Source organism: Periplaneta americana, chromosome 17, assembly GCF_040183065.1.
Source record: "Periplaneta americana isolate PAMFEO1 chromosome 17, P.americana_PAMFEO1_priV1, whole genome shotgun sequence".
NCBI lineage: Eukaryota > Metazoa > Arthropoda > Insecta > Blattodea > Blattidae > Periplaneta > Periplaneta americana.
In genome coordinates, this window is record NC_091133.1 from 95,520,932 (window position 1) to 95,547,791 (window position 26,860).

The 26,860-nt window shown below is 35.6% G+C and overlaps 1 protein-coding gene across 1 annotated transcript in view; it reads left to right on the forward strand.

Moving 5' to 3' along the window:
• The window catches only part of LOC138692758 (gustatory and odorant receptor 63a-like), a 308,176-nt gene that overhangs the window by 269,892 nt on the left and 11,424 nt on the right, over positions 1–26,860 (forward strand). Inside the window, exon 2 of the mRNA XM_069815952.1 lies at positions 24,561–24,860. Coding sequence (XP_069672053.1) covers positions 24,561–24,860 — 300 coding nt within the window. The remainder of the gene's footprint in view (positions 1–24,560; positions 24,861–26,860) is intronic.

The window sequence follows — 26,860 nt, forward strand, 5'->3', positions numbered from 1 at the left end:
ATGCTTAAGTTAGTGAATTTGGTGCCCATGCGTTTTCAACCGATGGAACAGTTTTGTTATGTAAGGTTTGTGAAAAGACAGTTAATCACGAAAAAAAAAAAATATATATAGGCCTATTTTATAAGCGAACATGTGTCAACAACGAAATAAAGTGTGAGTTATGTTGATATAATTTAAATTTATAGCTAAAATATATTATGTCTTTTTAAAATTTATAATGCCTTTTTTCAAAATTTATTGAGCCTTTTTTACGTTTTTATTGCCCTTTTTTGCATGTCTATTTTAACTGTTACAAATGGCTAAACATTCGGGCTCTAGTTATATATGATTTACTATAAATATCAAATTTAATGGTCTGTTATTATTATTATTATTATTATTATTATTATTATTATTATTATTATTATTATTATTATTATTATTATTATTATTAACACTATTTCTTACTCATGTTTTCTGTTGTCACATTAACATTACTTATCCAACTTTCATTATTTACTTTCATGTTTTATGGTCTAGATATTAATGTAATAACTATTTTGTATTACAATCTTTGTATCATTTGTCACGATTATTCTATTATTATTATTATTATTATTATTATTATTATTATTATTATTACTATTATTTCTATCATCAGCATTATTATTTGATCCCTGTAAAATTTATGTAGACTACTGGACTGTACCCGAGCACGAGCATATGCTCATTTCGGGCATCTATACATATGTATTCATTTCAAATGTAAATTGTAAATAAATTTGAATTTGAATGTAACCAATAATATAATTGTATTAATTAGAATTGGAGTCTGGCTGGGCGGAAGAGAAGGCCTACTGGCCTTAGCTCTGCCAGATTAAATAAATAAATTATTAAATTAATATTATTAAAATGTTCTGTAGTAGCTAAATAAGATAAAAGATAGCCAACATGATTCCACCACGTGTGCCTCAACGTCGGTATATCGTCGAAAACGCCTAATTAAAAGGCGGAAGCTGCACCCTTGTGAGAAAGACCTAACAGCACAAACTGAAGGATGCCTCTGGACGAAGAGGTGTCAACGGCGTGCATAAACATGAGTGGAGGACTGACCTGAAGCGACGGCTGCAGAGACCACGAACAGGCACACGAAGTGGAGATGCTGGGACGTCATGGCGCGTTGTTACATGCCCACTCATGAACCACGGTCGTACCACGACGCTCTCCCCTCGCACACTGACGCGACCCTCGTGCGTGCCGTCGTCGACGCCACCCGGCACCGCGCAGGTCTGCTCCTGTCGTGGGGGCTTTTATTTACATCTGGGATCATATACCGCACGACAAAAAATCTCAGCATGCCACAACACGGACGCAGTTTCACTAGAGTGCAATTTTAACTTTGCGACGAAATAATTTAATTTTGCTCTTTGGTCTGTTCTGTCATCTTTGGAACTAATATTTGGTTCGAGCAAATGAAAGCAGTGATGAATTCAGGGGAAGGGAATCTCCCCCGCGGATTTCAAGATGTCCCCGGCCAAGGAGATTTTACACTATTTTAATTTAAAATATAATTTACTCAATATTATATGAGGGGTTAATAGATGCAAAAGTGACATTATCCACTTTTTAAAAAATTACAGAAATGAAGAAAAACGGATAATTGCTCAAATACTTGTGTAATTCCTGATTTCCAGGCTTCGAGACTTCGGACCCAACAGAGCAGTTCAGTGAGAAATCCGCATAACGGCGTACTGAGTATAGTGGTAAAGCGTACAGTGGGTGGGGGTACTGTAGAATGAATGCCAACAAATACGCAAAGGAAAACGGTCTGGATTTGAAGGTTCTGACGAATAATTTGGTTTTCATACAAACAGTGTCTCAAACTATTACACGGTTAGAAAATTCAGAGCAAGAGATGCCGGAACCCCCCAAATTAATTTAGAAAATGATGCATAGAATTAATGAAACATCAAGTACACCGGTTACTGAACGTGTAAAACAGAAGTGGAAATCAATTTTATGTAAAAATAACGGATATTGAACATTGTGTAACATAAACAGCAAATTAGTGGACATAGAGTCACCCGAAAATAAAGGACTGTCTCTTAGAGACTGCAATGATGTTAGGTTTTTTCGTTTTGCTCCTATCACGTCATGCGACGTAGAGCGCAGCTTTTCACAGTACAAACTTTGGCAGATAACCGAAAAAGATTTACATTTGAGACACTGAATGTATCTTGTAGTACATTGCAATTCGGTACTGTAACTGCACTTCCTGAAGACGACCAATAGGATAAATGAAGAAATTAAAACTGCTACATGTTTATTTCCACCATTAACACTGTGTATAATTAAACACAAATGCTTATAAAAGACAGGAGAATAAATGCTTTTCACTTTCTTTTGACATTTTCATTGTGTAATGTATATTTACTTTCAGAATATACATATGTGTGTTTCCCCATACTACCGTACTCTACTCTAAATAGCAACGTTGTTACCTCAACACATCTCTACCTACCTGCAGCGAGTAAACAACCTACAGTGCATGCATAGTAAACTTATTGTATCGGGTCCAAAGTCTCGAAGCCTGCTGATTTCATTTCACGAACTCGTTAAAATTTGATGAAAACGTTTATACCAATAGGTTGTAATAGTCGCGACGCTGTTATTCCCGGCGTGACTCCTCCTCTTTGCTTACGTCTTAGGAAGTGAAGGCTCTCTAAAGTCTAGGTAGGTAGTATGGTTCGGCATTTTTGTTCTTTCGTTGCCGAGTTACCATACGAGGAATCTATTTGCCACACCGTTAAACATTATCATGTCGTATCTCCCATTATAATAAATCAAACGCACTGTAATTCAGCAAATAATTGAGCGGCAAATAACGTCTTCGTGTGCGTTCTGCGAACGCCAACGAAAGAGCCAAACTGGCGGGCGATTATATTAAGTGCTTATCGAACCTTAAGAAATGAATAACGTCTTCCTCAGCGAATCACAAGACGCACACGTTTAAATGTAGCCGACCTGCAACGCAATTGGCTGCCGGAAATTAGAGCGACGGGACTATAGTTATAAACATTTACTTACTTACTTACTTACTTACTTACTTACTTACTTACTTACTTACTTACTTACAAATGGCTTTTAAGGAACCCGAAGGTTCATTGCCGCCCTCACATAAGCCCGCCATCGGTCCCTATCCAGTGCAAAATTAATCCAGCCTCTATCATCACATCCCACCTCCCTCAAATCCATTTTAATATTATCCTCCCATCTACGTCTCGGCCTTCCTAAAGGTCTTTTTTCCTCCGGTCTCCCAACTAACACTCTATATGCATTTCTGGATTCGCCCATACGTGCTACATGCCCTGCCCATCTCAAACGTCTGGATTTTATGTTCCTAATTATGTCAGGTGAAGAATACAATGCGTGCAGTTCTGCGTTGTGTAACTTTCTCTATTCTCCTGTACCTTCATCCCGCTTAGCCCCAAATGTTTTCCTAAGCACATTATTCTCAAACACCCTTAACCTATGTTACTCTCTCAGAGTGAGAGTCCAAGTTTCACAACCATACAGAAGAACCGGTAATATAACTGTTTTATAAATTCTAACTTTCAGATTTTTTGACAGCAGACTGGATGATAAAAGCTTCTCAACCGAATAATAACACGCATTTCCCATATTTATTCTGCGTTTAATTTCCTCCCGAGTATCATTTACATTTGTTACTGTTGCTCCAATATATTTGAATTTTTCCATCTCTTCGAAGGATCAATCTCCAATTTTTATATTTCCATTTCGTACAATATTCTGGTCACGAGAGTAAATGAATAGTACTTACTTACTTACAAATGGCTTTTAAGGAACCAGAAGGTTCATTGCCGCCCTCACATAAGCCCGCCAGCGGTCCCTATCCTGTGCAAGATTAATCCAGTCTCTATCATCATACCCCACCTCCCTCAAATCCATTTTAATATTATCCTCCCATCTACGTCTCGGCCTCCCTAAAGGTCTTTTTCCCTCCGGTCTCCCAACTAACACTCTATATGCATTTCTGGATTCGCCCATACGTGCTACATGCCCTGCCCATCTCAAACGTCTGGATTTAATGTTCCTAATTATGTCGGGTGAAGAATACAATGCGTGCAGTTCTGTGTTGTGTAACTTTCTCCATTCTCCTGTAACTTCATCCCGCTTAGCCCCAAATATTTTCCTTAGCACCTTATTCTCAAACACCCTGAACCTATGTTCCTCTCTCAAAGTGAGAGTCCAAGTTTCACAACCATACAGAAGAACCGGTAATATAACTGTTTTATAAATTCTAACTTTCAGATTTTTGGACAGCAGACTGGATGATAAGAGCTTCTCAACCGAATAATAACACGCATTTCCCATATTTATTCTGCGTTTAATTTCCTCCCGAGTGTCATTTATATTTGTTACTGTTGCTCCAAGATATTTTAATTTTTCCACCTCTTCGAAGGATAAATCCCCAATTTTTATATTTCCATTTCGTACAATATTCTGGTCACGAGACATAATCATATACTTTGTCTTTTCGGGATTTACTTCCAAACCGATCGCTCTACTTGCTTCAAGTAAAATTTCCGTGTTTTCCCTAATCGTTTGTGTATTTTCTCCTAACATATTCACGTCATCCGCATAGACAAGAAGCTGATGTAACCCGTTCAATTCCAAACCCTGCCTGTTATCCTGAACTTTCCTAATGGCATATTCTAGAGCGAAGTTAAAAAGTAAAGGTGATAGTGCATCTCCCTGCTTTAGTCCGCAGTGAATTGGAAAAGCATCAGATAGAAACTGACCTATACGGACTCTGCTGTATGTTTCACTGAGACACATTTTAATTAATCGAACTAGTTTCTTGGGAATACCAAATTCAATAAGAATATCATATAATACTTCCCTCTTAACCGAGTCATAAGCCTTTTTGAAATCTATGAATAACTGATGTACTGTACCCTTATACTCCCATTTTTTCTCCATTATCTGTCGAATACAAAAAATCTGATCAATAGTCGATCTATTACGCCGAAAACCGCACTGATGATCCCCAATAATTTCATCTACGTACGGAGTTAATCTTCTCAAAAGAATATTGGACAAAATTTTGTACGACGTCAACAAAAGTGATATTCCTCGAAAGTTACCACAGTTGGTTTTGTCCCCCTTTTTAAAAATAGGTACAATTATGGACTCCTTCCATTGTTCTGGTACAATTTCCTTTTCCCATATAGAAAGTACAAGTTTATAAATTTCGCTATATAATGTACTCCCACCCTCTTGTATTAATTCTGCTGGAATTTGATCGATACCTGGAGACTTGTACTTTTTCAGATTTTCTATCGCAATTTCGACTTCTGAAGGCGTGGGTTCGGGTATAAATGGCTCAGCAGTTTGTATTTCAATCTCGTCCCGATCATTTCTATTTGGCCTATGTACATTTAGTAGTTGCGCAAAATAGTTTTTCCATCTGTTTAGGATTGATGGAGAGTCTGCAAGCAAGTCACCATTCTCATCCTTGATCACGTTTACCCTTGGCTGATATCCGTTCTTAAATTCCTTTATACCCTTATATAAATCTCGAATGTTTTTATTCTTACTATTTGTTTCTACCTCATTCAGTTTTTCCTTCAAGTAACCTCTCTTTTTATTCCTAAGTGTACGACTTGCTTCCCGTCTTTCATTGAAATAATTATCTCTCTTCTCCTCAACTGGATCCTGTAAGAATTTCAATTTTGCCTGTTTCCTTCTTTCTACTACCATGTAACAATCTTCATCAAACCACGGTTTCTTTTTCTTAGTTTCATAATAACCTATGCTCTGCTCAGCTGCAATTTTGATACTATCTCTGATATTTTCCCACACGCTATTAACATTTAATCCTTTCTCAACTTCGTCGGAACTTTCTAAAGTGGCAAACCTATTCGAAATTTCGACCTGATAATTTTGCTTAGCTTCCTCGTCCTTTAATTTCAAAATATTGAATTTAGTAATATTAACTTGTTGCTCTACTCGCTTGGCTACTGATAATCTTTCTCTTAATTCTCCAATCACCAAATAATGGTCAGAATTACAGTCTGCACCCCTGAAAGTTCGAATATCTACTATACTAGTATGTCTCCGTTTATCTATCAAGATGTGATCTATTTGGTTGTGTGTCAATCCATCTGGAGAAGTCCAAATATATTTATGTATATCCTTATGGGGGAATGTTGTACTTTTGACAATTAAATTTTTCGATGTGGCAAAGTTGACTAATCTAACTCCATTGTCACTACTAATTGCGTGTAGGCTCTCTTTTCCAATAGTTGGTCTAAAAATATCCTCCCGTCCTACTTTAGTATTGAAATCCCCCAATAAAATTTTCATGTGATATCTAGGGAACTGATCAAAAGTATGTTCCAATTCCTCATAGAAGCTATTCTTTATATGGTCGTCTTTCTCTTCTGTAGGGGCGTGAGCATTTATAACTATGATGTCGCACCATCTACCCTTAAGTACTAAATATGATAACCTGTCACTGATAAATGAATAGTAATATTTTAAAATGGATAATGTCCCCTTGGAATGGAAATTATGTTTAATGTGCCTTTTGAAAAAAAATGATTTTATTATGAAAAGAAATGAATTTGCATTTCAAAATTGCATACAGCATTTTAACAAAAATATTCAAATGTTAAAAACTGGAGCATCTCTACTAGCTTCACACATGGCATCATCTTGGCCGATATCTTGATCTAGACCTGCACCAATGCTGAACTTGAACATTTTTAGCTTCTCGTCATTTCGCCAATCTGCTTCATAATGCCTATTTAGAAGATTATCCACATTTTCCTTTTCATCTTTTTTATACTGTTGCCTTTGGTGATTATAGGAAGTGCTAAGTCACTGAACGTTTTCCCTGGCCTACATATGGATCCTCGAAGTACCATTGTGTATAACGTGGAGTAACACGAAAATGGTCACCTTAATTTGTGTTCAGTAAATATTAGTATTTAAATCCGTGTGGTTTTTATTTTGCTTTAAACTACAACATAACTACAATGAATAAGCCACTAAAGCTTACCTTGCTTCCTTGGTTTTGTCACGCTTCCACTGTCCAGGTGTCCTAGATCTTTTCCTTGGTACCGCTCCCACAGGTAAAGGTGTTGGATATTGTTCCATTTGCACTGATTTAATTTATTTTAATGACTAAAAATGAACACAATTATAATAAAACTCACACTCAAGGGAGTTGAAACTGATCACAGCCATGCTCTTGCAGTCATCTTTGTTGTTGACATCATGTGACTCCATTCATGTCTTCTATTGGTGAAGAGGATAATGTACCTTTAACAGTAAACTGTTGTATGGATAGTGTCCCTTGTGTAAAAATTCGCTATATTTAGTATATAATGTAATGGGGATAGTGTCATTTTTGGCGCAAAATACAACTTATAAACGATGAAGATTTACTTGCAGAATATGGTAGCGACAATAACTCAATTTGAAAAAAAAAAGTGATAATGTCCCTTTTGCATCTATACCCCTCATATTTCAATTTGATGTGACTTTTCAGTAACTAAAATAAATTCTGTTATGTAGATTTTCAGGTAGTTGTTTCCTTGAAGATTGGTGTTTTTTTTTCTTTCTTTGTTAATGTAAGTGGTTTTAGGAAAGGCTATTTGGTGACCCAATTCGCATAGCTAAGCCTACCGATTTTGATTGGTTGAAATTTAAACCGTTTGAATTTAAATCTTGATTTTTACAGTTAAGAAGTCGGGTGGGTTGTGTGCAGTATCAGATGGAGGGAAATTTTCTGAAAAACGGAGAATTTATATTCCTAGAGGGAAAAGGGAATTTTTATTGAAAAACGAGATACTTACATTGAATCATTAAGCGCATATCTACAATTACTTCACAGTTTTTTTTATATTAATAACAAATGAATATAGGAAGAGAACGTGTCCTCTTTGACAAATTTTTCTGGAGAGAAATTTGAAAGTAGACTTTAGCATGTTCTTTACTTGTAGGCTACGCCAAATGTGTCATCTGTCATAGCACTTGGACTGTTCACATTTTCACACTGTTTGATACATAGTATTAAACTACATGGAATCCTACTCCACATAATACGCATAACTCAATTTTGAAAAGGAAAAAAACTGAACGAAACACTTTCTTTTCTTGTGCTCTTCAAATGTGAAAACATTTTTTTAATTCACTCTTACCACTTCACTATGCTGTGCTAAATGCGATGTATACGTAGCGTAACCATAATTTGCAAGGTAGTTATGGAATCTGTTTTTAATAGTACGAAATTTCGGAATTCAAATGATATATAGTCTAGTACCTTCAAAGAAATCTGTTGCATTGTTACTTATTTAATGCTAAATTAAATGTATTATTATTATTATTATTATTATTATTATTATTATTATTATTATTATTATTGATGTAAAACAGTATGCCTACATGTTTAGGCCTCTGAAGTTGCTTAGTTTAGAATTTTATCCCGGCTTCGAAAGCTTTTTAAAAATTTAAAAGTAGCGATAAAAATTTTATATAGCCTATTTTAAGGTGGAAAATTTTCTCAAATTCGGGAAAAATTTTAGATATTTGGAGGGAAAATTCCTTTACTGAACCTGACAACACTTGTGTGTTTATTGGCATAGTTTTCAGTGTTAGTTCTGTTTATACATACATACATACATACATTTATTTATTCTGCCCTTGGGTAGGTCTTTCACTGGAAACCCAGCATTCTACAATATTTTCTATTTTCTGCCTTCCTCTTAGTATCCACATACGATCGTCTATCTTCGGATATATTCTTCTGCCCCGAACTCTTCTCCCGTTCAACATTCCTTCCAGTGCATCCTTCAGTAGGCAGTTTTTTCTCAGCCAGTGACCCAACCATTTTCTTTTTCTCTTTCTGACCAGTTTCAGCATCATTCTTTCTTCACCCACTCTTTTCAGCATAGCTTCATTTCTTATTCTGTCTGTCCACTTCACACGTTCCATTCTCCTCCAGATCTACATTTCAAATGCTTCTATTCGTTTCTCTTCATTTCGTCGCAATGTCCATGTTTCTGCCCCATACAATGCCACACTCCACACAAAGCACTTCACTAGTCTCTTAGTTCTTTTTTCAGAGGTCCGCAGAAGATGCTCCTTTTTCTATTAAAAGCTTCCTTTGCCATTAGCAAATAGAGAAAGTAAATATCAATATCTTAAAAACAATAGATTATACTTTGCGTACTTCCATTCGGTAATAAGTTTTGGAATAATTTTCTGGGAAAATTCTGCAGATAGTAACAATATATTCTTACTACAAAAAAAGAGTAATTAGAATAAAAGTGGGTGCAAAATCTAGGGAATCGTGTAGGGCCATTAAGGAAACTACAAAATAATAATGCCCATGGCTTGTCAGTATATTTTTTCACTAATAATCTTCCTCTTATGTAATCGTGAAAACTTAGTAACTAATTCAACAGTTCATAGCATAAATATTCGTCAAAAAATGACTTTCATAATTCTTCGGCAAGTCTATCATGCTATCAAAATGAAGTGCGTTATATGGCAGTAAACATTTTTAATAGCCTCTCTATTGATATAAAAAACATATTATTTAATGCCAAATTAAAGAAGTACCTAATTTCTCATGCCTTCTATTCTGTAAGGGAATTTATGATATTCAACAACGCTTCATGAATATTTCTGTCTTGTATTAAGTATTGATACTAAACCTTTGTGTTGTACTAGTAGACTATATTGTAAAACTCTTCCATATATATTTCAACTAGACTGTGACTATAATTAAGATTTTATAGAGTACTATTAAGATTTTTTTACATGTTTCATATTCTAGCTGTGAAGTGATGTACGAATATCATGGAATGTAAATAAATACAATACAATATATATATATATATATATATATATATATATATATATATATATATATATATATTGTTTATGTCCGTACAGAGTAAAAGTGAAATAACCCTGCAGATTTTCAGAGCGTATAGCTCATGTTATAATGTGACAAAAAAAATGTAATACCATATTGGTGGAAGGTTCCCCAAATGTTTAACACCCTTTTATTCGGTAACTATTGCGAGTAGGATCGTGTTTTTGTCCATATCGATAGAAAATATAATAAATAATCATTTATTCCTCTGGCGTATTTTAATAGCTTGGGCGGTTTGCATGCAAATTTAATTTAAAATGCACTAAATTGAAGCAATTGAACGATGCAACCAGATTTCAACGTTCTTATAACCTGAGAGGGAGGTGAAGAGTAGTTGGCCTTGGTAGACCGACCTGAATTCGTTGACTTCTTACAACTGTATTACGATAAGAAAGAACAGTGTGTTAGCGGCGATGTTGCCAGATTGCTGAAACTTCCAACTTAATTTTCTAATAAACTTTCCAGCTAATCATAAAACGTAATATAGGCTTTCTGTCCATTTGAGTGTTCCCAATCGTCCCTTTCAGTCTGCAGGATTATTTCACTTCCAACCTGCATATATTTCTATCTCAATATGTATTTAGTTTTATGTTTAATCTACCTACTAATATACGAAGTATCTTACCATTTTGTATCTACAGGGACATCATTTTATTTTTACTAACATTTTTAATATTAACTTGCCTATACCTCTGGATCAACGCCGTTTGCTACCCCCTTCCACGACTGGAGTTCGATGATACTGGCGTAATATGCAAACAAATCACTTTACTAGGTATAGGAGGGAAGAAAAGTAGTTCATCCATTTACGTAAACTAGGAAATATCGCGCTTTTGAGTTTGATCATTTTCATTAGGTTTTTGTTTAATCAAAATACAGTACAGTATTAACAATAAGTGTTTTTACTCGTTATCCACGCGAACATATTCATTTTGCAGTGTATGTTATACTGTCTACACTCATTAGCGTACAATGTAGAGAATGAAGTTAAATTGAAAAATAATCATAATATGGATATTTAAACACATTTTTGAAAATGGTGGCCGTTCATTTCGATACAGGCTTCAGTTCTAATGTGCATATTATCGCACTATAGATTATTGTACCTAATCCCAATTACCAGTTTCGTCCTTCGTACTAGTAACTCATGTTGAAATAATCCTGTACCTACTCTATAAAAGAGTACCTTACGTAATGTAACTTCAATCTTCACTTCTGCCTGATCCGAAGAGATAAAATTACTCAGACTTACTATCTACTGTCCGTCCAAGTGGTTATGCCGTAGAGTCGTAGAAAGAGAGGAAATCACGTGACAGTTAATTACATAACGAGGCCCTTTTATTTAAGTTATTTTAAACAGTTGTATAATATTACGTAGACGTCCAATTCCAAACAGAAATTAATGCTTTCAGAAAAGAGCTAAGACAGCCCAGCCACTAGCTGGCGAATAAAAGCTGGTGGGGGAAACCGGGATACGACGTAGGCAAATGGACGACAGTACCTGTGCGAAAATGATTCAATATTGAAAGCTCTTTCGTCACTGGAAAACGCGAACATATTTTTGGAACGTACTGTTTACTATGACTGTATGTGCGGTCTTGGATCTGTGTGGAGGACGGTTGAACATCATTAATAGGAGAGGTGGGAGTGAAGTACATTCAAAAACTCAGGTACAATAAAAATTGAAGTAAAAATAAAATGATGTCCCTGTATATGTTATTCATATTTCTACCCCTTAACTATATCGCTGTCTCTTCGTACTTTTGTATGTACCTATCTTTGTGTAAATGTCTGTCTCTTTATACTCCTCTGCATGTCTCTCGTCTTTCCATCAGTCTATATACGTATATCTATCTATATGATGCTCTATTCAGCGTTAGCCATTTACAGTTTTGGCCAGGAAAAAATTTGAATGCAAATAGATGAGAATGGAACAATGTGTTAAATCCGCCATGCGCTCTATAGCTCCGCTTCGTATTTCTCGTATTCTAGGAACGCAGTTGGAACGCGAGCTCTCTGTTCTTGCGCGTTCTTTAAGGTGTGGAATTCTAGTAGTGGAGTTCCCAGGAAGCTCATTACCTGCACTTTCACATACTTGAGACTCCATTCCACTCTGCGATCATGTTCTCCTTTGGCTATGATTCAACGATGGCAATTTCACACTTACTTATTCAAGAGCATACGTTAGCATCGTATTGGGTATGAGATCCTGGAATAGTCGAAATCTTTATTTTTGTGTTCGCGAGATATAAATTTAATGCAATTATTTTTCAACTTCTCCTAACAATCCCATTATCGTCGTTGTTACTGCAATAACTCCTATGTGCAAAATATAAAATTTTTCAGTAGGAAGAGAAAACACATTTATTCATTCTAGTCCACACCTGTGGAGTAACGGTCAGCGCGTCTGGCCGCGAAACCAGGTGGCCCGGGTTCGATTCCCGGTCGGGGCAAGTTACCTGGTTGAGGCTTTTTTCCGGGGTTTTTCCTCAACCCAAGATGAACAAATACTGGGTAACTTTCGGTGCTGGACTCCGGACTCATTTTACCGGCATTATCACCTTCATCTCATTCAGACGCTAAATAACCTAAGCTGTTGATAAAGCGTCGTAAAATAACCTACTGAAAAATTCATTCTATGGCAGCGTACATAGGAGACTGTGAATTCTTACATTTTCGAAACAAAGAAATATAATTGCATATAGGAGATTTTATTATTTTCTCTATCACTATTTAAGTTATTTAATAGAGCAAAAATCTGAAAATCGATAAATATGTCGCATAGGAGTTATTGCAGGAACAACGACGACATACAAGATGGAAGTATCGGTTCAAAAAGTTTGCGGAATACATTTTTATCGCCGAAATGAATAGTGTTATATGGTGTATATTTTCTGTTTCTGGTGTTGGCATCATTCATGATGTCACATTCATAGAAGCGTGGCCAACGAGAAAGACAGGCTTCGGCACGAATCGAAGTCACGTGGTTATCATGGTCTTGTCATGGTCATCTTGGCAATCGCCTAATATAAATACATATTCAAAGTTTTAAAAAACGAAGGAATTGCTATATTAAACTCATGTTAAACGTGCATTTACATATAAACTTGTTCAATGTTGGCCATGTTATGACTAAGAATGTGACGTCGCGCCGTAGCCTGTCTTTCTCGTTAGCCACGCATAGAAGTTTCATGATCATAGTCGTTGTTGTGTGGCAGCTCGCTGTTGTTATTTGTGTGATAATCGTTCGTTGCATTATCAAAGACGATCAGCGCTCCGGTCGAACTTCAGAAAAACGTTTATGCCAGGCATAGACCTGCGTTTTTTTTTTTTCCCCCATTCCTGCTTCGCTATAAGCTTCTTCAAGCAATCTTAATGTCTCTGAAGGAGATTTGTGCAAAAAAACACAAAATTTGATGTTTGCGCGTTGCTCTGTATCCCACATTCTGAAATGTAACGAACGAATATCACACCCAGGTATCACACAACAATAACAATGACTATGACAATGAAACTTTTTAAAATAATTTAAATAATTATTATGGTTTATTTAACGACGTTCGCAACTGCCAAGGTTATATCAGCGTTGCCGGTGTGCCGGAATTTAGCACACTTAAATGCCATCGACCTGAGCCGGGATAGAACCTCAACCTCGAGCACAGGTGGCCAGCCCTATACCGACTACGCTACCCAGGCCGACATGATAATGAAACTTCTACGGAAATGACGTTATGAATGATGCCAACACTATAAACAGAAATATACCACATAACATTATTCATTTCGGCAAAAAAAATATATTCCAGAGTCAACTGTCAAACTATATAAATTACCTGACACGCTGCAATGTCACAATATATTACAGGAAGATAGTGAGGACTTCATTTTTCAACAAGACGAAACCAAACATTTGCTTTGATTTGTTTAACTTAGTTATTTACCGACTCTGTTTCAACTACCCGGTTATTTTGTCTGACCAAAAATATGATTGCCCAACAAATTTAATTTATACAGATTTTAATGTATTAACTATTGAAGAAATTTATAAATATATTTTACTAACTTACTACCACAGAAATTAAATAAAACATAAATCTAATCGACATGAATATCGTACTCGAAGACAAAAGTCTACTTTCCCATTAATTGAGCCTAAATGTCATATAATTGCAGCTCTTAAACATGGTGCTAGTTTCGGCCCAAGACTTTATAATAAAATTACAAACCATTTTCCAAATTTGAAATATTTTAAAATTGAAGCTTTCAAAAAAGAAATTTGTAAAATTATCCATGATATATAATATTAACAAATGTATTTTTTTACTTTTTATTTCTGTCGACTATATTCATGTTTTTATTGAATATCACTGGCTTCTGTCGGATTGTCAATTTATATTAAATGTGTATTTTTCTCTCTTTTTCTCTTTCTTCTTTATTCTTGCTCTTGTGTGTATTTATTGGTTTGAATTAAATTACTTACTGTATTTAGTAAACTGTCCTTGTAAATTTTATGTTATATTATTGACTAAGACCACACCGTACACGAGCCTGGCTCTTACGGTAGTGGCTAGAAACATTTTTGTTTTATAAATTTAATTTGTACTCACTAGCTAGCTAGTTAAATAAATAAATAAAAATTAGCGTTGCTGAAATTGGTGATACTGAGATGGTATTTGGCGAGATGAGGTCGAGGATTCGCCATAGATTACCTGACATTTGCCTTACGATTAGGGAAAAACTCGGGGGGGGGGGAAGAACGCAACCAGTTAATCAGCCCAAGTGGGAATCAAACCCTCTCTCGAGCGCAACCCTGGATCGGCAGGCAAAAGCCTTAGCCGACTAAGCTACGTCGGTGTCATATGCTTCAATAAAAAGTAAGATCAACATAATATTTTCTTACTACCTCTTACCAGCGCATTATTTGTACGGGACTACAGGTTTAAATCACCGCCGATTCGTTTTCCTCCAGTGCGACAGAGTGGCCGCATCTCCCCACTAAACACGCGCGCTACGACCGGTTATAATGCCGTTAAGTTATATATGTCACGCACTGTATAATTAGATCAACAGAAGAATTACAAATCAGTCTAAACTGCAAAATAATAATAAATAATAATAATATACTTTATAGGGAAGAATAAATTGAAGCGATGTTGAACGAGTAATGACACAATTATCGAAGTGCTTTCTAAATTGTATCACCGGTAATAATCTTAAATACGTACGTAACATTCAAACCTGACATTTGATGATGAAAATGGCCAACAAAATAAACATTTCGCACTGCTCTCTCCTTTCCGTACTCCAATTTATGAATTATGATGACCTCCGCATTGAAGGGTGCTTCAGTAAGATTGATAACTAACTGCTCGATAAGACAGGTGAACTACATTAGTCTCCCATCCACCCTATCATTTCGTACAGCACAGCTTGTTTACCAGTCCCCAGGCTGTACAACAGCAGTCACAAGGAGTCAGATTCAACGAAATTTCTGTTGTTCTGGAGATGCAGCGGCCTCTGTTTCCACAGCCAGAAGTAGGCATTTTAGCGCACAAGAGGGAGGTAATGTAATATAAAACCCTTCAAAAAATATATATATAAATAAATTTAATGATTATACCTCGCACAGGATTTATATGAAGTAGGCCTATAGGCACTGTTTTGTATACAGAGTGGAAGTGTTATAACTATGTGTAGGAAGTTCGTACCAAAACAGTAGATTTCAATTGAGTACAGTGAGGAGTATAGATGTCACCCGCACCTCGCCCTGCTCCCGCTCGTTACAGACAATATACAGTAGAGTTGAAGAACGATCGAGATATCAAGACTTAGTGTTCCTTCAGACGAGGCTACTTTTAGTGGCGCGTTAGTGGCCCTGAGAACGCACATCTCCCAGGAGAACAATTTAGGTAAAATCAATGGGAAACTGTACGATTGGACTTCCAGCCCAAACAATATCGTAGCGATGACAAAGACAGGTGTCTAATGGTCATCAATAGAGACAGGAAAAATGTGAAATTTCTAGTTCAAGCGTTATGGGTAGGAAGGATTTTTACGATTTACGATATATAAAATGTAATATTAAAGGAAAAAATCATAATATTTGTGCATTTTCTTTAAAAATCTTCGTAACTTGCACGATTTTCCCCTCTCAGTTAATATTTTTATTGTTTTTTTAATGATTTATTTAGTTATTTATTTACTTATTTATTTATTTTTATTTATTTATTTATATTTATTTATTTTTATTTGTTTGTTTTGTTTGTTTGTTTGTTTGTTTATTTGTTTGTTTGTTAATTTTTATTTGTTTATTTGTTTGTTAATTTTTATTTGTTTATTTGTTTGTTTGTATGTTTATTTGTTTGTTTATTTGTTTGCTTATTTGTTTGTTTATTTATTTGTTTGTTTATTTGTTTATTTAGTTAGTTAGTTGTTTATTTATTGTTAGTAAAATAACATGAACAAAAATAGTCTTAATTCTTCCCTGAAGGAGTAAAAACTCGTGCTCAAGGAGTTATCTAAACACATGCTTAACACAAAGACACAAAGTGGGTCAAGAAAAAAAAATTATAGGAATAAATTAACTTTAAAAATAAAATTTCAATTTTAACAATTTAAATCACAAATACATACACATATTAAATCAATATATATTCTTTAAATAAAATAATATATTTAAAACAATTAATCCTGCTATATTTTTAATTGTAACATATTCGTGAAATGGAATTTTATCATTGTTTTTATTTAAACCAATTATTGAATTATTTTATCCTGTTTGAACTACCAGTAGAACTGGTTTTCCAGATAAGGAGACAATAGAGATGTATTGTAGAAAACGCCTGAAAAACTCAAGCGACCTATTAAATCAACACTCCGGAATTCTCAAGGGCAAGTTAAATCTCCAAATTCCACTTTGAAAGCATTGAACTCGTAGCGTTAATAAATTCGAAAAAGCAAAAGGAAAATAAGTGATTCATATTTCATCTTTCCTCATTCTTTCGAAAATAGTGAAAGTCTTTTCAATGTTTCCATGTGTGCTTTTATAGGCCTACATATAAATTCAATAACTTCACCAGAATATAGTTGCAGAATCCGTTTTTAACAAATGTGAGTTAAAGACAAAAACAAATGTTGCATATTCCATCCTTGTTAGAGCTGTAATAGCAGAATATCTAATTATTAAGTGTGGAAGATATTATAAGGCTTTGAATTTGGCAGTTCCTAAAATAATGTGGCATATGATGAGAAACATGACGAGCATAAACAGCATTTCTATACCCTGCAGCTCATTAAATCGTTTTAATAAAGGAAGACGTCGGGTGGTAAACATACAGAAGTGGAGGGATGTGAAAAACAAAATGCTGAGGCAACGGTGAGGAATATAAAGCACGAAATAACATTAATAGTACCTGGGAAGAGGCCTTCCAATAAAGTAAGTGTATAAATGTTGCATATCCAACATGGAATTTTATGTATAATTTTATTTAATGTGTGCTTGTTTTTAGTACAGTTACCCTGAAAAAGAATGAGACGATTCTTGGTCGTCGGAAGTTAAAGTTCTACAGCGCGGTTCACTCGATATCGACGTCACGATATATAACATGACAAATAGTACAAGAATTGTTACAAGGACCACAACAAGGACAAGGACCAGAATAAGGATCACGAATAGACAGCCATTTAAGGCCAGGATTTTACAACATAGCTCGAGTCACAAAATATCATTGCTTCTCTGTACCGAATGGCAAATGCCTGCTAAGGGATCTACATTCTGGACTGCTGCTGTCACTGTCTTGTCTCGTTAGCTCATATAGTAGCGTGTCGGTTCCACTGTATGACCGAAACAGCTCGTGTTCGATCCCGGGTAAAACTTTTTTTTATTGAGGTGTAATTAATTTGTTCAGAGTTCCTCGACTGTCTAATTTGTCGAAAAATATGGAATAATTTATGCCCAATTTCTGGGTCTTACAAGTGGGCTGAACCTCGTCAAAAAATAAATAAATCTTACTTGGAAGTTAAAAGTATTCTTCCTCAAACAAAAATGATAAGAAACAAAAAGAGACATGTTAACTTAAAATCTTGTCCACATGCCAGCTTCTATTACAGCTCTAAGTCGATCCGGCATGGATGTCACGAGATTGTGGAATAAGTTCTGATCCCCGGCGAGATCTTTCCAGGTGTCAACAACTTGATCCCACAATTCGTCTCGATTTCGAGGGCGTCGGTGGGCATAGGTGGCTATCCCTCTCTTTCTCAATTCCGCCCATAAATGTTCGATGACATTCAAATCAGGTGACTTCGGAGGCCAATTAATGATTTCGATCTCGGGTCTCCTTTGAAACCATCTTTGAATGCTTGCAGCATAGTGCACGGGATGGTTATCTTGCTGGAACAGCAATGTTCCTTCGGGAAAACGTTCTCGAGCGGAGGGAAGGAATATATTTTCCAGAATGTGCTCGTAAGTTCCCACATTAAACCGGCCATCGATGCGTTCTATAACGCCAGGTTCATCGTAAGACATCCACCCCTAACACGATATGCTAAAGCGCCCCGATCTTTCACGTCGGTGCACATAGCGCTGATCATGTCGAAGACCATCCTCACGATAGATACGGACAGGACCTTCGTAATCACTCGAGATGGTTGTTTCGTCGGAGAAAATTACATTTCTCCAATCGAAATCCACTCGATTGGTAGCGAAGGCAAGATGGTCGATAGCTTGTGCTTCCCCCAATATTTCCGTTTGCGCAGCTCTCCGGCTCCTAATACCGCGGTTCCTCAACCTGCTGATCACAGTCTGTGAAGAGCCGGGAAAGTTAGATGCTGCTCTTATTTCGTTAGCAGTCAGAAAGGGGTCCTGTCGAACTGTCTCGAATAAGAGAGCATCCTCTTCCAATGAAGATATCCGCGAACGCCCAGGAATAGGGCGATTTTCGACCTCCCCTAAATTTTGGTAACGATGAACCCACCTCGCGGCTGTACTTCCAGGAACACCGACCAAACGGCCATCTAGCCCCATATCCAGCCTCAACTAGAGCTATAACTCGCTGTCTCATGTCACGTCGGTTCGCCATTACGATGAGAAATGAGGGATGACGATAATACTTTAGTGTAGACAATGACTATTTAACGTGATATAGAATTATTGAAATAAAAGGCATCTTGCATAGTAAGCGTTAATAAATCAACCCTAAATTAAATATCTAAGTAACAGGATATAACAGGAAGTCCAATTGTTGCGAAACTAATCAAATTAAATCTAATTACATTAAGTAAACAAACCCCAAGTTATGACACCACATTGCTACAGCTGTTAATAAAATATTGTAATAATTACTTAACAAATGACTTAACCTAAGGACATTACATATATTTTTTAATTTCATTTTAATTGTTAGTTTTTAATATATATGCATTTACATTGTATATGTGTGTATAAATGCATTCATTAGATTAACGTTTATAATATTATAACTTGTAATTTTGTATTGTTTGCGATCATTAACACTTAATCTCAGGACTTTGTAAAACTCTATTTCAACGTTACTTAGCTATTTCAACGTTATTTAGACCAAAAAAAAATCGTTGTGTAGATTAAGGATCGAACTCGCACTCTTCTACACAACACGCAGAAGTCTTACCGTCTGAGCTATTGAAACGACACGAAAGCGTTCCTTTCTGTGCGGAGTGTCGATCTAGTCATGAAGGTCCATTGTCGATTTAACTACACGATTTACGTATATATTTATGTTTTATTTACGTAATATTATCATATTTTTTGCAGTTTTTGAAGTGAATTTCGGAACGATGCTAGTAACAAACCAAATAGCCTGAATTTAAGTAACTCAATATTCGTTATCTTGTGTATCAGTGCTTTGGTCTCCGATCATGCGCAGTGTCTTACATCTGAGACTTAGGAATATTCAATCGTCTCATCCTTTTCCAGGGAAACTGTACATTTTATAACTTTAAATATGTAATGTGTTAATTTTTTCTGGCATTATGAGCTCTTTGTTTTATAAATAAATGTAGGCTACTACTTTGCAAATCACGTCAATTTAGAATATTTTACTCTGCTGATTACTTAGTCTCACTTCGAATGAGGCTTTCATCGCACAAATGACAACCCACAAAATTATGTTTTCACTTTACCTCCTTGTAACAGCCTCGAAATGCGATATACAAGCGAAAATTGTGCTGAAATCTAATGAAAAAACTGTGAATTATAATTGAGCCAATTTACACATTGAAGAGAACAATATGAGGAGCACTTTAAAGCAGTAAACTCAATATTGAAATTTTGTGCGTTGGGCCATTTTCACGCTGAGCTCCTCAGTGGATTGATTCGTAATTTTCATTGTAGTGAAGATAGTGAATTTGAATTATTTTTCAATGTAATTTAGGCAAATCTAAAATGTTTGTAGTGTTATTTTATATTACCTAATACAGAATACTAATATGTTTGTATCGTTCAGGTATACAGTGTCACAATACTGATGTTCTACTACATTTGAAACACTGGATTTGGATATGCAACATTTTTATCATTTTGAAGTATAATATAGGTACAGCAGTGGCAAAAAAACCGGACCGACCCTTGTAGCTGATTTCAGAGCCTTGTTCACTCTAGAGCACGATAGACTGGTAACTAAGACATTCGTGGTTCGAATCCTGCCTGGGAAGGAAACTTTTTTGTTCCTTATTCAAATTTATTCCCAATACTTTTCGATTGCTGGTAAAATTCACGTTCTGGGAATGATAAGTTAATTAAGTAGTAAAATATCGCTGCAATCGAAAAGTATTGGGAATAAATTTGAATAAGAAACAAAAAAAAGTTTCCTTCCCAGGCAGGATTCGAACCACGAAAGTCTTAGTTAACAGTCTATCGTGCTCTGGAGTGAACAAGGCTCTGAAATCAGTTACAAGGGTCAGTCCGGATTTTTTTGCCACTACTGTACATAGTGATTGATAATGTGAGCTATTGACTTGCTATATTGCTAAAACAGTAGTAATTAAACAACCTAAATTATTTTTGCTTCATATTTGTGAGTATATACTGAATTATATTATTTATACTGTCTCCTTTAAAGTAGATCAAACGAATTATGCAACATTATTCTGGGAGGTATGTTGTTGTATGTTGTATTTATTTATATTAGCCTATTCCATGGAATTCCTACATCGCTTCAGAGCTAGAATATAGAACATGTCAAAAATAATCTTCATAGTACTATAAGGTCTTAATTATAGTCATAGTCCAGTTTAAATATATATATATATATATATATATATATATATATATAGAGAGAGAGAGAGAGAGAGAGAGAGAAGTAAGAGTTTTGCAATATAATCCACTAATACACCAATGTTTAGTATCAATGCTTAATACAAGACAGAAATATTCATGAAACGTTGTTGAATATCAAAAATTCACCTACAGAATAGAAGGCGTGAGAAATTAGGTACTTCTTTAATTTGGCCTTATATAATCTTATGTTTTGAGTTTGATTTTTTATATCCATAGGGAGGCTATTAAAAATGTTTACTGCCATATAACGCACTCCTTTTTGATAGCACAATATACTTGCCGATGAAGTATGAAAGTCATTTTTTGACGCGTATTTATGCTATGAACTGTTGAATTAGCTACAAAGTTACACGATTACATACGAGGAAGTTTATTAATAAAAAAAATATACTGACAAGCCTTGGGCATTATTTGTAGGTTTTTGAAAATGGTCCTACAAAATTCCCTAGATTTTGTATCTACATACTATTATTCTAATTACTCTTTTTGTAGTAGGAATATATTGTTACTATCTGTAGAATTTTCCCAGAATATTATTCCAAAACTCATTTCATTACCAAGTGGAAGTATAAAAAAAGTATTGTTTTTAAGGTATTGATATTTACTATCTCTTGCATAGATCTAATAATAAAACATGCTGAGTTTGGTTTGGGGCTAATTTCTTTATACATCTTGATAACACAACTTTTTACACTGTATCACTTCGGAATATGTATGATAAGACTTTCTTGTGTTAAATTCTAACGTACTTTGTTTACATGTTTCGACGTGTTTCAGAACACACACACTCTTTGACTCTACATTATACCACTCGAACACACTCTCACAGGAAACAAAACAAGAGGCGCCAAGACCAACAACGACCAGTTCTGAGGATGACCCATAAACAGTTCGAAACATGTAAACAAGGTAAGTTAGAATTTAACACAAGAAAGTCTTATCATACATATTCCGAAGTAATTTATTTAATATGATTTTTCCAATTTAACACATTATCGATTTGTAACTCAAGAAATTTGGTGGTTGTTGTTTGGAAATTTGGTTGTTGTTGCTGTTGTTTAATTTGGTTTTTGTTTGTACTCGTATTCAATTAAGTAATGTTTTAATCAGGTTACAACCATCAGTTTTACTGTCTGCTTACTCTTAATGTCTGCCCATTTTGTAACTTCATGGGTTTTGCATCGTATAAAACAATATTGAAGTAACGATCAGTGGCGTGTGGTGATAAATAATCCTGGTGGTGCACAAATATTTATTATGATTATGATTATCATATTATTATTACACCCTATTATTGTTATTATTATTATTATTATTATTATTATTATTATTATTATTATTATTATTATTATTGGTACTAACTACAACATAACTATTAATTATATAGGTATAGATTTACATAATTTTGTTAGTCAAGAAATTGCAGTTAAACAGTTTCCTATGTAGGTCCAGTAATAGCAAAGTAAAGTGTTCAATTTCTATGCAGCACACCGTAAATAATATTTTTTTCGCTATATTACGTTTTATAACACAGTTCACACGTTCACAAGCATTCGATACGTGTGTCGTCTCATCAGCCTTAACTGCTAAAAGTCAGCAGCATTCTTTATTTCTTTGAAATCTCATCATGGCATACATCAAAATGGCTTCAAGGATTTCGTGCTGTATAGTGTTTGATGTGCATTTAAACACTGTTCCTCTTTCCAAATGTTCCTTAAGAGTGCGTCTAATTCAGAACTAAAATTGACGAGGCCAAGAAAAATACAAGCGTTTAAAGATGAGTTTCCGTCTTCATGACCTCTTAAAGCCAACTCAGAAGCTCCACAAAACCGCACGCACTTATCTGTTCTTGGTAACTTTATCATTGTGAAGTTCGACTGTCTCATTGAATCCAATTGTGTCTGTATGTTTGTTTGACCCAAAATTGCTAATTTAACATTATTGTTGAGTGTGCAGCTGAAGAATCGTGTTTTTATTTCTTTCATTCATGTGCTTCAACTCAATGATACCTACAGAACGATAATCAAAATTATTTCGTTACTACGCACAGTCCTAAATTCAAACAGAAAAATAAATAACATTCATAACACGTAGCCTACTTGTTTTTGTCAATGAATATTCGCCGCCGAACAATAGGCAAGGAAAACAAAATACAGCGTGAATAATTTCGAGGGAAAAATTGTTCCGGAGCCGGGTATCGAACCCGGGACCCTTGGTTTAACGTACCAACGCTCTACCACTGAGCTACCCGGGAACTCTAACCGACACCGATCCAATTTTTCCCTCTATATCCACAGACCTCAAAGTGGGCTGACAACCGTCAAGCAACCAACTTCGAGTGCACACTAACTCTGTGTGACTTAAATTGTGGTTTTCTGTTAACGAACAGTGACGTGTATTATGCAAATCAAGATTTCAGGTATAACTCCCTGTAACTGTTCGTTAACAGAAAACCACAATTTAAGTCACACAGAGTTAGTGTGCACTCGAAGTTGGTTGCTTGACGGTTGTCAGCCCACTTTGAGGTCTGTGGATATAGAGGGAAAAATTGGATCGGTGTCGGTTGGAGTTCCCGGTAGCTCAGTGGTAGAGCGTTGGTACGTTACACCAAGGGTCCCGGGTTCGATACCCGGCTCCGGAACAATTTTTCCCTCGAAATTATTCAAATCAACTTTACAGGGAGTTATACCTGAAATCTTGATTTGCAAAATACAGCGTCTTTTATATTTCAGCCACATATTGTATTTTTCGTAAGTCCGAATGTTGAATTTTCTTGTTACGTCTCTATTACTGTTCTTCGTTACTTATAATTTTAATTCCTGTGTACGTCTACCCATCTTCTTTATTTTTATCTTTTCGTGTAAAGTTCTTACAGAAAATTACATATTTAAAAGATTTTGCACACTATTCATTGCAATATTTATGATAGAACGGGCCAACAGCTACTGCAGACAGCTTGAGAACACATCTGAAAGTGCTCCTAACCCCGCTTACGCACACTGTACTGGATCCCTACCATGCTCCAAAGCCTGCCAGTGAAACAGCACTACTGCGCATGCTCCAATGAAGTGTCGAGCGGTAAACGTAAGTCCCAGGCGTCAACAAGACCAGTACACGTGCAGCGTTATTTTTACATAGTATTATAATAAAGAATTATGTCGCTCACATAGTCTATTGCAGCTCATTGATATAACTTTATAAACATGTGTTATTTGAAGAGGTGTGCACTGCTCCTATGCTCCTTAAGAGAAATCGCCACTGGTAACGATGGTAAAAAGGCCCAATGTGCTGTTGCAGGTGGAGATGGAGCAGGACGTGTTCCACAGTGACCTGAGCGCCATGTGGGCCGTGCTACGGCTTGCCGGCTTGCTGCCCGTGTCGCTACCGCTGGCGCTCTATTCGGGCCTGCTGTACGCCGGACTGCTCAGCTTGCTGTGGCTCGCTTACGGGAACTACTTCAGCAGTAGCCGGTACGACGACATGCTGATGGCAGTCTCTTACTGCATGTATTTCGCCATCTTAATTGCGGTGCCCTTCACCCTGTGGCGCGACGCTAGCAGCGTGATGCGTTATCTCGACAGCTGGACTCGCTTCCAGGTCAGTTGTGGGTAGTCATGGAAATGTTCAAGCATTTATTCTAGCTTATTATTTTTGCCAAATTTTATAATAAATTGTTCTGATATAATTATCAACAAGCTGCGGATTTTTAGGCACTAAAATCAGTTTAAATAGGCAGGCAAAATAGGCATTCAAAATTCTAAAATAGGCATTTAAAAAGGCACTAACAATTTTTAATTCTCAATGGCTAACACTAACATAGCATAGCATTATACACTAGTTTCTATAGGAATGTCATTATTGCAGTGAATAACTAAATATTCGTCCAAATGTTGTAATGAGAACTGATGTCTATTGTCTGTAAGAATGTTCTTAAATTGGGAGAAACTCCCTTCCACTTCACATGAAGTGATGGAGCAATACTTCAGGGATCCAATCTCAGTTGGGGACCAAAACCAGTAATGTCAATATATATTTTCCAATCAGTGCTTCTGATGACTTCTGCTTTGACATAGCCTATCTTCACGGTATACTTGACGTATTACAGCAGAAAACTCAACTCCATACTCAATTCACAAAATGGATACACAGTTTAAAACAACAACTCAAGTCAACTATCACAATGATTCATGCGGCTTTCGAAATACTTTTTTTTTCTCATTCGTTTATTTTAAATTATTCGATTTCTCCGCTCTCTGATGGCAGTAAAACGTAACACACAGAATTATCGATAGTTATATCACTTCCCTCTGCTGGATAAAAAAGAAACAAATTACAGATTAAAAAAATATCGATAGAATGGTTAGTAAATTCAAGTATAATATATAATACGGATATTTAGGCAACTTTTAGGCATTTATAAGCAAATAGGCATTTACTAGTGAAATAGGCAATTATAGGCACTATAGAATTCACATATAATACTCACAATGTCTTAAAATGGATATGTAACCTAGGGTGCTATTCATAGACATTTCGCAGCACGCGCTACGAGCGTACTAAGCTAGCCCCGGGTATCCACTGGTTACTAGTATAGAATTCAAATCATATCTTATCGCTAACACTGGTTTATGAATACGAAAAACGCTGATCATCCACCGGAAACCCGCGCTAAAAATGTCTATGAATACGGCCCCTAAAGTCTTCCGCCTTTAGGTTAAGGATTAAAATAGGCATATAGGCATAAATCCGCAGCTTAAATCAATTTTCCTGAAAATTTCCTCTTGTTAAGCCTTTTTTTAACTTGTTGGTTTTGTTAAGTTTATTGAATATGTATTAGGCTATACTGTAATTAGCAAAGCTTGGAATTTTGGGACTTGTGAGTCGTGTGCATGAGTAAGATTACAGGTACAACGTACACAAAGCTCACGCTGCAAGTGCTCAGGGACAGTCGTGTGTACTAAGAAAGTGGTCACATCAAATGACAGGAAGACGGACGACGAAACTGTGTCATGTCGAAGCCAGTAACATTAAGAGAATTACAAGTAAACGGTATGTTTGAGGAATTAGGAAATACATGTTGTTCGAATGGGTATTGTAAACGTTTGAAAATGCATTTGTTAAATTTTAGGTACAGAATTTCGTGGAGAAACATTATTTTCTTGGAATGGACAGTTTGTATTTTGTAAGTTGTGCCACACACAAACTAGAGGTTGGAAACGGGCATTCATTGAAAGACATTGCAGTCCTTTAAATTGGTGGAAGATTCGTCCATAGCCATGAATCAAGTTCATAAAAATTGTTATAAACCATACGCCTTTAGTAACTTGATTTTTTACAGTTTAATTATGCATCCTAATGTACAGTCTTAAATAATTTACAAAAGTGGAGTGATTTGTAACAATTGTTGTGATAAATGCATAAGAAAATGTAAATGTAGTTAAAAATCGAAACAAAAATTATATGAAACAATTATGAAATTCACAACATATTTTTAGCTTCAGAATACTAGCTACTTAAAAAAATGATACTCCTGAATATTTCATTCTTAATCTGTGATATCCTTTTACCCTTAAAACTAAAGAATAATGCTATTTTAC